A 12,733-nucleotide genomic window follows, 5' to 3' on the forward strand; every position below is an offset into this window, starting at 1 on the left:
TCGGTACTTTCCAGGTGTATGTGTCCCTTAAGCTTAACTTGAACATGCAACTCTAGATCAGAGGCAAAAGTGTTCAGGGTGAAGGAATAGCATATGGATCCTTTTCAGTGTTATTACATTGAATTAACACCTCATTTCCTTTCCCATTGATTCTATATTGACTCTTTATAGATTCTGAACAAGGCATCACCTCTTGATCACCAGCCCCTCACCTTTATCATCCATCCTGCGGAGGACGCAGACTGATTAGCACAGCTCTTCATTTCTCAACTGACATAACAATGCGAATGTCGGAGATAGCAAGTCCATTCCTCAATTGAAAAAAAGATAGCACAAGGGAGAGAGGTTTGATGCCTCATGCTTCTCGCAACGTCAACTACAAGGAGCTACTGATTCACATCCTACTGATTCCCTGGTGATAATCATTGCTGGCATTAGTGCTCGTCAGTTGCAGGGAAAGTGGATAATTGTAATGGGGACATGGTGTGGGAAGAGATAAAGCAGAGAACTGGCATTGCATTTCCAGAAGAGTTATTGCTAGAACAGGTGAGATGGTCAAGATGAGATGAAAAAGGTTTCAGGAATAGGGTATGTAGAAGATGCACATAAAGAAAGAACAGGAACAGTTGAAACCATAATCTTTCTGATCATTCCCTACACTAACAATGGATGCAAAAGACAGGAAACTATAGATTTTGTATGGCTTCTTTAATATGGAGCAATGAAGCATTTCAAACCACTGAACAGGTTGTAGTTAGAGTTACACATCCAATCTGAGATCTTCACTTCAAGATATTAAATATCACTAATTTCAGAAATGAAGGCTTCTATCTACAAAGAAACTGAAGAAATTGCTGCAATTTTACTACATGAGTATTTAAAACAACATTATTTGAGGTTAAAAAAAGTATGAGAAAATAAATTGTGAAGCATTGGTTCTTATGGTTGGTGAATTGATAGCAAGAGGTAGAGTCTATCAGAAGAATGTTGTTAATGAATCAACTGAAAGAAAATAGGAGATCAGCTGTGATCTTACTGAATAACATACTGGGTGCAAGAGGCCAAATAGCTTATTCCTGCCTCATTTGCCTCTCCCCTGAATCAACTGACTAGAGCTGGACAAATTGAGTAGAGCTGGACAAATCAGGGGATCAAACCAAACTGCTTGGGTTCATAAACCTGGGTACATGTTTCCTATTCGGCTGCTGCAAGTTCCTGCCGCACATTCTCAACCAATCTCTGCACCTTTATGATCCACAAAAAACACCTGACAGACAGAGAATGCCTTCTGGTTTAAAAACATTAGCACTTTTTAGACTGGACTGAAACAGTGGAGGGAATTCTGATTTTGTGACTTATGGAGACGATAAGAAGGAATCACAAAGATGGCAGAACTCCAACCCTAAGCTCATTAGAATCAAAAAACAAAATTTTCATTTAACGTAGCTGTTTTATTAATAGAGGTGCTATCAAAGAACATGCATGAGATCAGTATTCATTCAACAATATGCTCAGATAAATGACTAAAATCTTCCAACACAGCATCGAAATACAAGTATTTCAAAGGCTATCAACGTTACAGGAATATGCATCAAATGGTCACTTGCCACTGAAAACCATGCCACAACACTTACAGCATGCAAATTAGGCAAATCATAATGACCATAGGCAAGTACATACTTATATGCCTCTTCAACCCAATTCAAAATTAAAAATTTTTTTAGAAAGACCTCAAAAGCACCCACCTCTCTTCCTTTGTGTGTGACCAAAGCAGCAAGTGGTTTGGCATAGAATCTACTGTAGGAAAATCCCAGACAGCCATACATACTATTAGCTGTTAGCTTCAGGGCTTTTTGTCTGATGTCATACTGGAACAGAAAGCAAAAATCACCAGACATTAAACATCAGCACCTCCCAAAAATACTGAACATTGAAACATCATTCAGAAACTGATGAAGGGGTTAATCGCCAGTGTCAACAGGTGCCAAGTCCCAACCACACTAAACAGAATTACAAAGTACTTCGCACTATTGAAATAGGAACCAGGAAGAGCATTAATATCATTGTTAATGCCATTAAGAGTGATAAACAAATTACCAACTTATTAGTGCAGCATAATTCGTCTCTGGCTTCAAGCTAAAGGCATTCTATATTTCTTACAAGCAGACATCTCCAAGAGTGACAAGTGATATTATAAATATTAAAATGTTTCAGTGTTTTTTTTCCCTAAAGACAAATCACCTCAAAATGCTACTGTGAAGTGATAAATCAGTAACATACCCAGAACTGTCACATTACTAAGGCAGCGATCGTGCTAACATTTTTCTGTATCATTACAATCCCGACCATGATACAGTTCAGCTTTCACTGCCTGCCCAAGTTGCCAGTCAAGTGATAAATGAGAACAGGGGCTGCTGCCATATTAAAGCTTGGCATTAATTGAAGTGACGCACCTATTAAAAATTACTGTTATGGGGAGAAGGAAAATGAAGGTGATATAAATTTTAAAAAGGTTGCTATCCCTTGCAAATATCTGGCAAGTTGGAGGCTTCAGTTAGTTGAGATCTCCGTCTGCTACCCTACCCCCCACACAAAGACGAGAGAAGTGGCCACTAAATGCATGGAGATTTTAAGGAAGTAAAAAGCCTTTAAGTGCTGGAACCATTGTGGGTAAAACCTTGCTACCTATTGTTAGTTGCAATTTATATTTAAAATGGTGCAATTTTGTGCATTTTAAAGCAGCACTGAAAAAAAACCCAGCTTTTATATGGTGTTTCTCAGATGAAAAAAAATGTTACAAGTCACCAACTTTAACATTCCCCCACCCCCCCCCACACTACCCCTCCGAGGAAGGTAGTTCAGAATAACCCAAAGCCACGAGATGACAGAATCAAATTGTTGTAAATAATAATGTATTTCTGAATAAAATTTTAGTCTCTTCAATCAGCTTTTGCATCCAAGAATCATCTACTGTTTCATTTGTGTATCAACACATTTAAATAAAAAGAACTCAAAAAGGTCAAACTATGCATGTTCAAGCAAGTTGAATGGAACAGGCATTCTTCTAGTCTTCCAACCAGCACTTCCCTTTAGTTTGCACAAGTTATTACTGCCCAGAGATGGCGTTCATAGCATCAATCAACACCAGAGGCCATCTGGCCCATCAGAAGCATACTGATTCTCTGAAAGAGCTAGCAAACCCATCCCACACTCCTCCATGCTCGTGTATTAGTTTCCCTCAATTCTACATTAAGCATTGCAACTTGTCATTAGCAAGGCCTAAAATGGTACAGTCATGCTGCACATCCCCAGAACACTGAACTGTGCAACAGTGAGAGCATCACCAGGCATTAGGAAATCCCAGAGTTTTCCCAAAGCAGCATAATTTCCAATATTAAAATTCCATTGTTTTCTCAGTGGAACAAGAAACCCCATTACTTTGAGAAAATGTTATCCAAGCCTTAATGAGTAAACTGTGACTGGATTTCATTTCAAAAGAACAGCGGTCCTGGAATTTGCGAAGGAACGTAGATGAAACTGGCATTGCACTGAAGTTTGACTGACAACCACTTTTGAGTTGACGTGGATAAGCAGAGGTTGCTGTCAGCAGACTGCACTGTGGCACAGGAGTCATTGTGGGGTTCAGCATGCGGGAGAAAGTTGCTGACATTCACTAGCACATCTGCTGGGGAACCTGCTGAGGGCTGATGTCCAAGAGAATGCCTCCAATGAAGGCAAAGTGGAGGGAAATGACAAGTTTTGGTATTGGTTAATATAGGTTATTGTTATTGCTTTAACATTAAGCATTTTTGATTTATTTTTAAATGTGTTTGCAAGAACTTTAATAGCTTTTGAACGTTTTTGAAGGTCGAAACATTCCAACTTTGCCAATTCCAGGGCAGCTAGGGGACAAAGTTTAGCTGGCTGTCACCTTTTTGCTGGCAGGAATTGTTTTCCATGCCACACACGTGGAAAGCCCTGACACTGCCTGTGATGGATCGGTGGGTGGCTTTCCCCTCAAGTTCTCCCTGAGAGGATCATCTGAGATAGATACAAAATGTGCTTTGGAAGGCAGTGGCAAGCATGGGCAGCCACTGCCAGCATCTGCCTCAATACATGCAGCTTAGCAATAAAACACTGTTTTAGTAGTGGTAATAATTCCTTCATATAGAACGTTACTAAGCAAAATAAACTCAATAGATCAATTAAGTACTGTTGACGTGGTGCCCTCAGTGACAAAGACACTTCATTATTTCTCCAGTCAAATCCAAAAGGTATTATTAACCTTAATGGCCACTCAGTATATTTGCATGCACAATAGAAACTCCAACCATCATGCTTCTTTTTTTAAAGAAATGAAGTAACAAAGAGACAGACAATTACCTGCAAGTAGAGATCAGGGTTTAAGTCTGGTTGCTTCATCAGGTTTTTGACTTGCCGTCGCCTCTCCACCAATTTCCGGATTTCCTTGGGCAGAATACCCATCTCCTGATCTTGGTCTGGTAGTTCAGGTATTTCTTCTAGTTCATCACCCTAAGGGGAAAGAAATGTTATACGGAATAGAAGATACTGGACGCGGCCCACTGGCCAAACCTTCACCACATGCAGATGCACGAACCCGATCCGGATATCAACAGCCTGAGTGTCCTCCCAAGTGGAGCAGGCCTCGAGTAGCAACTAGGCCTCACACAGTGGATCCTGATGCTCTGCCACTGAAATCTCCTGATAAACTTTGGTCAACTCACCACTGACAAATGTCAGAGAAATGCTGAAATAAGTTTTAAAACTGCTTTAAAAATAGAAAAACAATTTAATGAAGAACCTCCAGTGCTAGGTGCCTGTGATGCTGCTGCAAGGAAGCTTTTCATTGCACCTATACATATGACAATAAACTCAACTTGGACTTTGAAGTCCTGGAAAGTTATCACAAACATTAAGAAAGTAAGCAAATGATTCAGCTGCACTTTTTACAGGGTCGGTGACCCAATTCAGACCAGTGCTGGCCCAGAAATGAGAGGCCAGATACTTATCAAGTCAGTGCTCTGCTGTTGGGCTCAGACCTGAATCCAGTGATGGAGCAGAGGTTCAAATCATGGAATTATCCAACCTGCAGCTCATCTTGGATTTTCACGCCTGTGCAATGAAACATGGAAGTCGAAGATGAGCTAGCCAGCAAGGAGGAGATACGAGGTGGTTGCAACCTAAATGTGAGCATGATACAACCTATTAAGGTTTCAGATCTTGTGCTTGCTTCGAGAGTTGATGAGAAGTAAATGGTCCTATTGCTTCAAGTGCCAACAAAACTGCTCCAAGTACTCTCACAGTGAAGAGATTTTTCAATAGAATTTCACCAACTATCAAAGCATTTACCAAAATCAATACCATTCCCAATCGATAATATTGGCAAACAAAGTATATAAAATATGCAATATGCCTCTATAATGCATATGCAGTATAACATGTATTTTTGGAGGTTGCTCAAAAAGTAATAAAATTAGTTACAATGAAATAAAAATCAAATTTTAAATCTACAACCAGTAAGAGATGCATCCACTTTTTGCTATATTGATACTCCAGCAATAGAAACTAAGAAAATCATCACCTATTTGAACATTCTCATCAGGTTTCAGCACATTAGGGCTTATTCTCATTTCAATGAGCATGACACTTGTTTATGGCAGACAGTGACAATGGAAAATAAGTGGCAAGAGAAAATAAGTTAACTGGGTATCACACCTTCAAGTAGCACAGTAAACAGTCATAATAGTAGCAGAGATTTAAAAGTTAAAAAGCAATAAGGCTACAGCACCAGTACCTCCCAAGACCATGAGCTGGGAGGTCCAGTCAGAATGGGAATGACACGACCACAACTTCCCCTCCAGGATGCACACCGCCCTGCTTGGAAATATCTATTTGCTCGTCATGAATCACTAACAGGAATCATTTATAGGAAGGTCCCGTTCCATCTCTTCCAAATTTCACATGCACTAACCATTGGAAACATTGCTCCTACCTCCAGATTCCTCTGAGAATTTGAGGCAGTTCTCTCTACAGTGGTGAAACAGATATTGAATTCTTGAATGATTGAAGGATACAAGCTATTGAAATCAAGCAGCAGTATAAACTTATCATAGAAACCTAAAAAAAAACAGATCAACAATTATAAGCATCCAACTGTTCTACTAACGCTGCTTTCAAATCAGTCAGACAAATGAAGTTACAGATCACCCAGAAGGGACTGAGCATCTTGTATTCCATTAGCAAGAGAGAGATGACAAACCTATGTCCTGATTGTGTGTTGGAAGTGGGGGATTCATTTAACTGAGAAATCCAAGTAAAGGGCAGGTTAAAATTCTGTAATTTAGGAGATGGAGAAGGTGAGGGGGCAGAGGAGATTCACCATGTTGCCTCCCCCACCTTCTCTGCAACTTAAAACTAACTGATTTCCTCTTTCCCAGTTCTGACAAAGGGTCTTTGCTCTGAAATTTTCATTCTGGTTCTCTTTCCATAGATACTGCCTGACCTGGCTGAGTGTTTCCAGCATTTTCTGTTTTTAATCATAGGTAGATAAATTCTTGACAAGCAAGGGAGGTGAAAGGTTACCAGAGGTAGGCAGAATGCACAATTGAGGTAACAATCAGTTCAACCTTAAATCTTATTGAATAGCAGAGAAGTCTTGAGAGCCCAAGTGGCCAGCTCCTATTCATAAATAATTTGCTGGCACATACACTCATTGGTTCATATGTAAATTCATTAGCAGTATGTTAATGCTGCTTTCTGTAAGGAGTTTGTACGTTCTCCCATTGTCTGCGTGGGTTTCCTCCAGGTGCTCCTGGTCCCCCCCCCCCCCCCCCCCACAACATTCCAAAGACGTATGGGTTAGGAAGTTGTGGGCATGCTATGTTGGCGCTGGAAGCATGGCAACACTTGCGGGCTGCCCCCAAAACACCCTACGCAAAAGATGTATTTTACTGTGTGTCTCTATGCACATGTGACTAATAAAGATATCTTATCTAAAGGAGGCGATGGGGAAAATCGTATACAAAAAGATGTGAGGTTAAAGGAGGAAAAACAATGCAGTATCGTTTTATTCAATGGTTAAACTTACCAACTTTGGGGTCCAAAACCAAGCCACCGGCATAAGCTGCTTTTCTTCGACCTTTCTTCATTTTTCCCACATTTCCACCTCCGCCATCAACGTGTTCCTCATCATCATCTACCTGAAAGTCCAAGAGTCAAACAATGATAATGTTGCTTGCAGGCAATGCTGTGCACAATTTCTACATTACATCAGCAACTGCACATCAGAAATATTTGATTGTCAAAAGCAGTTTGGGATGTCCGGAGGCATCAAGAGCTCTTCCTTGAGAAACTGTTGCCACTTATATATTTGTAGGTAAATTATCTGAGTTTCGGAAAGCTTGAAAAAGTCAATTTTGGTAAATTGTGCCAGAAAAAAAAATTATTTTAAAAATAATCCTAAAACTGAGCACCTACAAGTTAAAGAAAATGGAACAGAAACCTTGTAAGGCACATGCATCAGAAAATCAGGCTAATTTTTTTTTTGAAATAAGCATTTTTCGAAGTCCTATAAAAAATAATTGAAAGCTCATCAGAACCCTAATTTTACAATTCCACAGTTATTTACACTATCCTCTCAGCCGTCTCTCTGTGTCTAGAATTTTACTGCAGCATTATGACACCCATTTGCCTTCATATGAAATTGCCTGTCAATTGAAAATGGATTCATTCTGCCAGATTTCAGTATTCAAGTGATATGTCATTGAAAGCACACTACAGCAGAACAATACAGGTACAGAAATAAAATACACACAGCACCCATCCACCCTATAATATTAATAGGATCTCTAGTTATTTCCTCATAAGCCATTTCATTCCATATTAAGCACAGAATGATCCCTAGATTGTGACCGTCAGGAATGGACACATCCACTTCAGTTCTTTGTGGGAAAGGGAATGGTAGCAGTGGTTATGTTATTGGACTGGTAATCCAGGAGAGTGGGCTAGTGCCTTAGAGACAAGTTAAAATCCCACCGTGGCAATTAAGTAAATCTGGAATAAAAAGCTGACGGGGGTGAAAACAACATCTGATGTGCTACCTTCTTTGAGGGAAGGAAAGTTGCTCTCCTACCAGGTTCAGTCTGCTTACTCTACCAGTACCATCAAGCTGAGGGATCAGCCCAATTACTTCAGCCCCAGAATATCATAAAAATGGGTAGGCGATTTGGTCCCTCATGCCTTTGCCACAATTCAAAAATATCACAGTTGACCTTTTATCTCTGTGCCATTTTCCACCATTCATATAATATCTAAAAACACAGCACAGAAACAGGGCTTCAGCCTGACTCATCCATGCTGACAGATCCCTGTATGTGCTGATCCCATTTTCCTGAATTTGGCTCAAATCCCTCTGTTTCATTCCCATTTATGTACCTGCCGCTGACTGTGCTTCCACAGCCCTCTTTAATAGAGAATTCCAAAGATTCATGAGTGAAGGAAGACATTTCTTCTCATCTCAGTCCTGAATGCCAATGACTTACTTTGAGAACATGATCCCTGGTTCTAGACACCCAAGCTAGAGGAAATGTCAAACCTGGATCTACCCTATCGAGCCAGTGGTCACAGCCTCCCAGCCTGAAAATAACCCACTTATTCCCACTGGAGACACAAGAGACTGCAGATGCTGGAATTTGGAGCAACAAACAAACTGCTGGAGGAACTCAGTGGGTCGGTCAGCATCTTGGGGGGGTGAGAGGGATCATCAACATTTTGAGTCGAAACCCTGCACCCGACTCCCACAACCATTTAGACTGCACCTCTTCCCTCCATCTCTTCCAAGGATGCCACCCCTTTCTCCCAATTTCTCTGCGCCGCATCTGCTCTCAAGAGGAGGCCTACCATTCCAGGACATCTGAAATGTTCCCTTCTACTGTGGTTGATGGCACTCTCTCTGGCATCTCCTCTGTGTCTCAGACTCCTGCTCTTAGCCCACCTCCCTCTGGACCGAACAGAGGTAAAGTTCCCATGGTCCTCACCTTTCACCCAACTCCCTCTGCATCCAGCACATCATCTTTCATCATTTTCACCAGCTGCAACGAGATCCCACCCCTTCATGCCTTCCCCAGGGACCACTCCCTTCGCAACTCCCTGGTCCCCTCATGCCTCCCCACCCACCCCTTCCTGACCTCTGGCACTTTCCCCTGCGACTGCAGGAGGTGCAGCACTTGTCCCTCTGCCTTCTCCCTCACCACCATCCAGGGACCAAAACAGCCCTTCCAGGCAAGGCAAAGATTCACGTGTACCTCCTCCAATCTCGTCTACTGCATTCTGTGCTTCTGGTGTGGCCTCCTCTACATCAGCGAGCCATTGAGTTTTGCAGTTTTAGGTAACCCTCCTCTCTAGTGCATTTGTCTCCCTCCCCCTCCCCCTCCCCCCACCCCCTTCTCCTTTCAATCCTCTTTCAGTCCTCCCATTTGTGTCCACTGACCCACCCCCTCCCTCCCTCCAACCTCTCCCCATGACCCATCTTTGTCCCCTTCCCCCGCACACATACAGTTCACCCACAGGCTTTCTCACCCCACCCACCCCCACTTCCCATCTGGTTCTCATTCCACCTGAGAGGTTCTACCTCTCTCCTAATGGTTCCCATTATCACTTCCTTTGCATCCAACTCCAAAGCTGGGAGCAGGTTCAATTCCAGCCACTGTCTGTAAGGAGTTAGTACGTTCTCCCCGTCTGCGTGGGTTTCCTCCGGGTGCTCCAGTTTCCTCCCACATTCCAAGATGTACAGGTTAGGAAGCTGTGGGCATGCTATGTTGGTGCCGAAAGTGTGGCGACACTTGCGGGCTGCCCCCAGAACACTCTATGAAAAAGATGTATTTCACTGTGTGTTGTGATGTACATGTGACTAATAAAGATACCTTATCTTTGTATTCCTGCTTATCACCTTCCAGCAGCTGTCTCCACCTTCACCCTCCCCTCCCCCAACCTCGCTCCATCTGCCTCTCCTCCTTTTTCTCTGCCTCCATCCATCATCCGCCTACCACCATCTCCCAACTCCACTCAGCCTCCACCTGGCTCAACTTGCCCCTCATCCTTCACCCCTTCTCAGTCCACCAATCACCTTGGGCTCCTGTCTCACCACTTCCCCCTCAGTCCTGATGCGGGGTTTCGATATGAAACGTCGGCAATCCCTTACACCCCCGAATATGCTGCTTTTTGTAAATGCTAATATCTTTGCATTTTTCATTCATTCTAGACTTGTAGTTCTCCACAATTTGCAGGAGATTTTCTTTGTCTTTGTCTGTTGAGACAGACACAAATTATTTCTTTAATTTCTCTGCCATTACTTTATTTGCCCTGTATCACTGTTGGAGTTCCTCAGGACAACGTTCCAGGCCCAGTCATCTTCAACTGCCCCATGACATTAGAAGTGAGGATGTTTGTTGTGACTGCAGTGTATAATGCCTCAAATAATAAAGCAACCACGTCCCCATGCAGGAAGCAACATGAGTGCCACACAAGTGATGGTCAATGACCATCTCAATAAAGTGAAAGGCTTAACCATCTGCATTTAAAGGCATTAAGTACGGAATCCATCACCAGCAACTGAGATCAGAAACTTCATGAGACAATCACATAAATGCTGTGTTAACAATCGTCAAACAGATTATTCAGAGGCAAGTGACTCACTTTCTTATCCACTACTTTTACGCAAGTATAATGGAATACTCTCCCCTCTATGGGCGTGGCTCAAATCTCACTCAAGAAGCTCCACATCACCCATCCCCATGGATGGTGTGTGCGCCATTTACAAGATGCAATCAGCAATACACAAAGGATTCTTCAACAGGGTCTTCAACCTCAATCACATAAATTGACAGGTAGCAGCTGCATGGGAACACCACCACATCCAAGTCACATCCCATCCTATCCTGGCAATATATCACCGTTCCTCCAACAAGGCAGGGTCAGAATCCTAGAACTTTCCAAGTTGGAATGCCCTGTTGGAAGGACTATAGCAATGCAAAGCAATAATCTTCAAGAGCAATTATGGACAAGCAATAAATGCTGGTCTTGCCAGCAATGCCCATCACCATGAATAAGTGAGATAAAAACATTGAGCAAACTAATGGAATAGTGCTTAATGCCACCAAATGGCATCAACTCCTTGTGGGCACATCTCAGCAGCGGAATCAAGGAAACAACACAGGGAGTAGTCATACAACAACTGTACTCACATGTTCCTGCACATGCTTTTTGAAAGAAGGTTTATCTGGTACAATGTAGTTCTTTTCATGGAAAGCATGCAGCAGTAAATATTCATTCCTCTCAGAACGGCCCCCCATCAGTGTTCGTGACTAAGAGAAATAAATTAACATTTAAAGCATATTATTCATCAGTAATAAAAGTCTTGCACACAACCAATATTTGCCACCAATGTAGCTCATTTTCTTTAATGCTTTATTGGTAACATTCATAGAATTATAAAGAGTGTAACCTCCATCAATGATGTGCAGAATTTATTAGTAATATCAAAGAGTATTTCCTGTGTCTCAATCAAGATTTGGTAACGTTCTTAGAAGTTACATAAAACAGCATCTCCGCTTACTCCTGAACAATGCCACACTGGATATGCTAGTTTAAATGTGAGATAAATTAGTAAATCTTCCACGCTGCTCACAGCAAGTCCTCCATTCTCATGATCTTTACCTCTTCCTCATTCTGATACCCCATAACATGTCCCTTTCTCCACAACCATCCCACTGCAAATTCTCTTTCTTTTCTTTCAGAGTGTCTTCATACTTTGCAGGGTCAGTATCTTCAACCTCTCTGCATCTACCAGTTGGGCAACTGACCTCCCTCCCCCCCCCACAACCCCCCAAATCATAAATACCTCCACTGTGGCCTCCCTCTGACTGGCTTCACTTTGTGATCTTTCCTCATTTGTGAATTTGACTTCCACCCTCCTTGATGTCTGCTATCCTATTTATCTCTACTCTTTTCGTCTCCAAGCCACATTTTCATCAAAGTGTTTCTCTTGCCGTCATCTTCACCATACCATCCTTTCTCTGAACCCCGCCCCATTCCCCACCCTCCACTCTGCTTTTTAAATCTCCAGCAGCAAGGCCTTGGCACTCCAGCTCTTAGTGAGGTGGGCAGATTATTAGGGATATGGGAACAAAGTTGCAAGTGAGGTCCACACCAACATTGGCAGCAACATCCAGGTCTAGGTAACAAGCTTAAATAAACTTTGGGAGTGCAAGAGAAAAAAAAATCTACTCTGAGTATGTAGGAAAACTAGCAAGATACTTATTAAATGGAGCAACAGGCACTGCTGAATTAATAAATGCAAATGGACCAGTGGGCATCAGTGGGATAAGCCGATATAGTAGCTGATGTAGTGGAAAGCTAACTGCCCATAAAACTAAAAACAAGCCAATGAACACACAAAGCAGCAGTGGCCTGTCAGCACCAAACAACAGGATGACCAACAAGGTAGTAAGAGAAATTTTCAGACAAAGGATATTTCAGAGGATGTGCAGCAAGAAGCAGGCAGAGCCAGAATCGGACACAGCAGAAGTTTCAAGCTTTAACAGAAGCAAAAGCCATTTGGAGGGGAAAACTGAAAGAGTCTAACAAGCACTGAGAAGCTGAGCCTTGCAGAGGTTGGGAGAGGCAGACAGAGGAGAGCAACAATGGCGGAGACCTG

General features: G+C 42.3%; 1 protein-coding gene across 1 annotated transcript in view; it reads right to left on the reverse strand.

The window, feature by feature from the left end:
- pola1 (polymerase (DNA directed), alpha 1) overlaps positions 1-12,733 on the reverse strand; it is a 210,286-nt gene that overhangs the window by 151,810 nt on the left and 45,743 nt on the right. The window contains exons 22-26 of the mRNA XM_052013854.1: positions 11,262-11,381; positions 7,109-7,220; positions 6,014-6,138; positions 4,384-4,533; positions 1,746-1,868 (exon numbers count right to left, since the gene is read on the reverse strand). Coding sequence (XP_051869814.1) covers positions 1,746-1,868; positions 4,384-4,533; positions 6,014-6,138; positions 7,109-7,220; positions 11,262-11,381 — 630 coding nt within the window. The remainder of the gene's footprint in view (positions 1-1,745; positions 1,869-4,383; positions 4,534-6,013; positions 6,139-7,108; positions 7,221-11,261; positions 11,382-12,733) is intronic.

This window comes from Pristis pectinata, chromosome 4 (assembly GCF_009764475.1).
Source record: "Pristis pectinata isolate sPriPec2 chromosome 4, sPriPec2.1.pri, whole genome shotgun sequence".
Classification (NCBI taxonomy): domain Eukaryota; kingdom Metazoa; phylum Chordata; class Chondrichthyes; order Rhinopristiformes; family Pristidae; genus Pristis; species Pristis pectinata.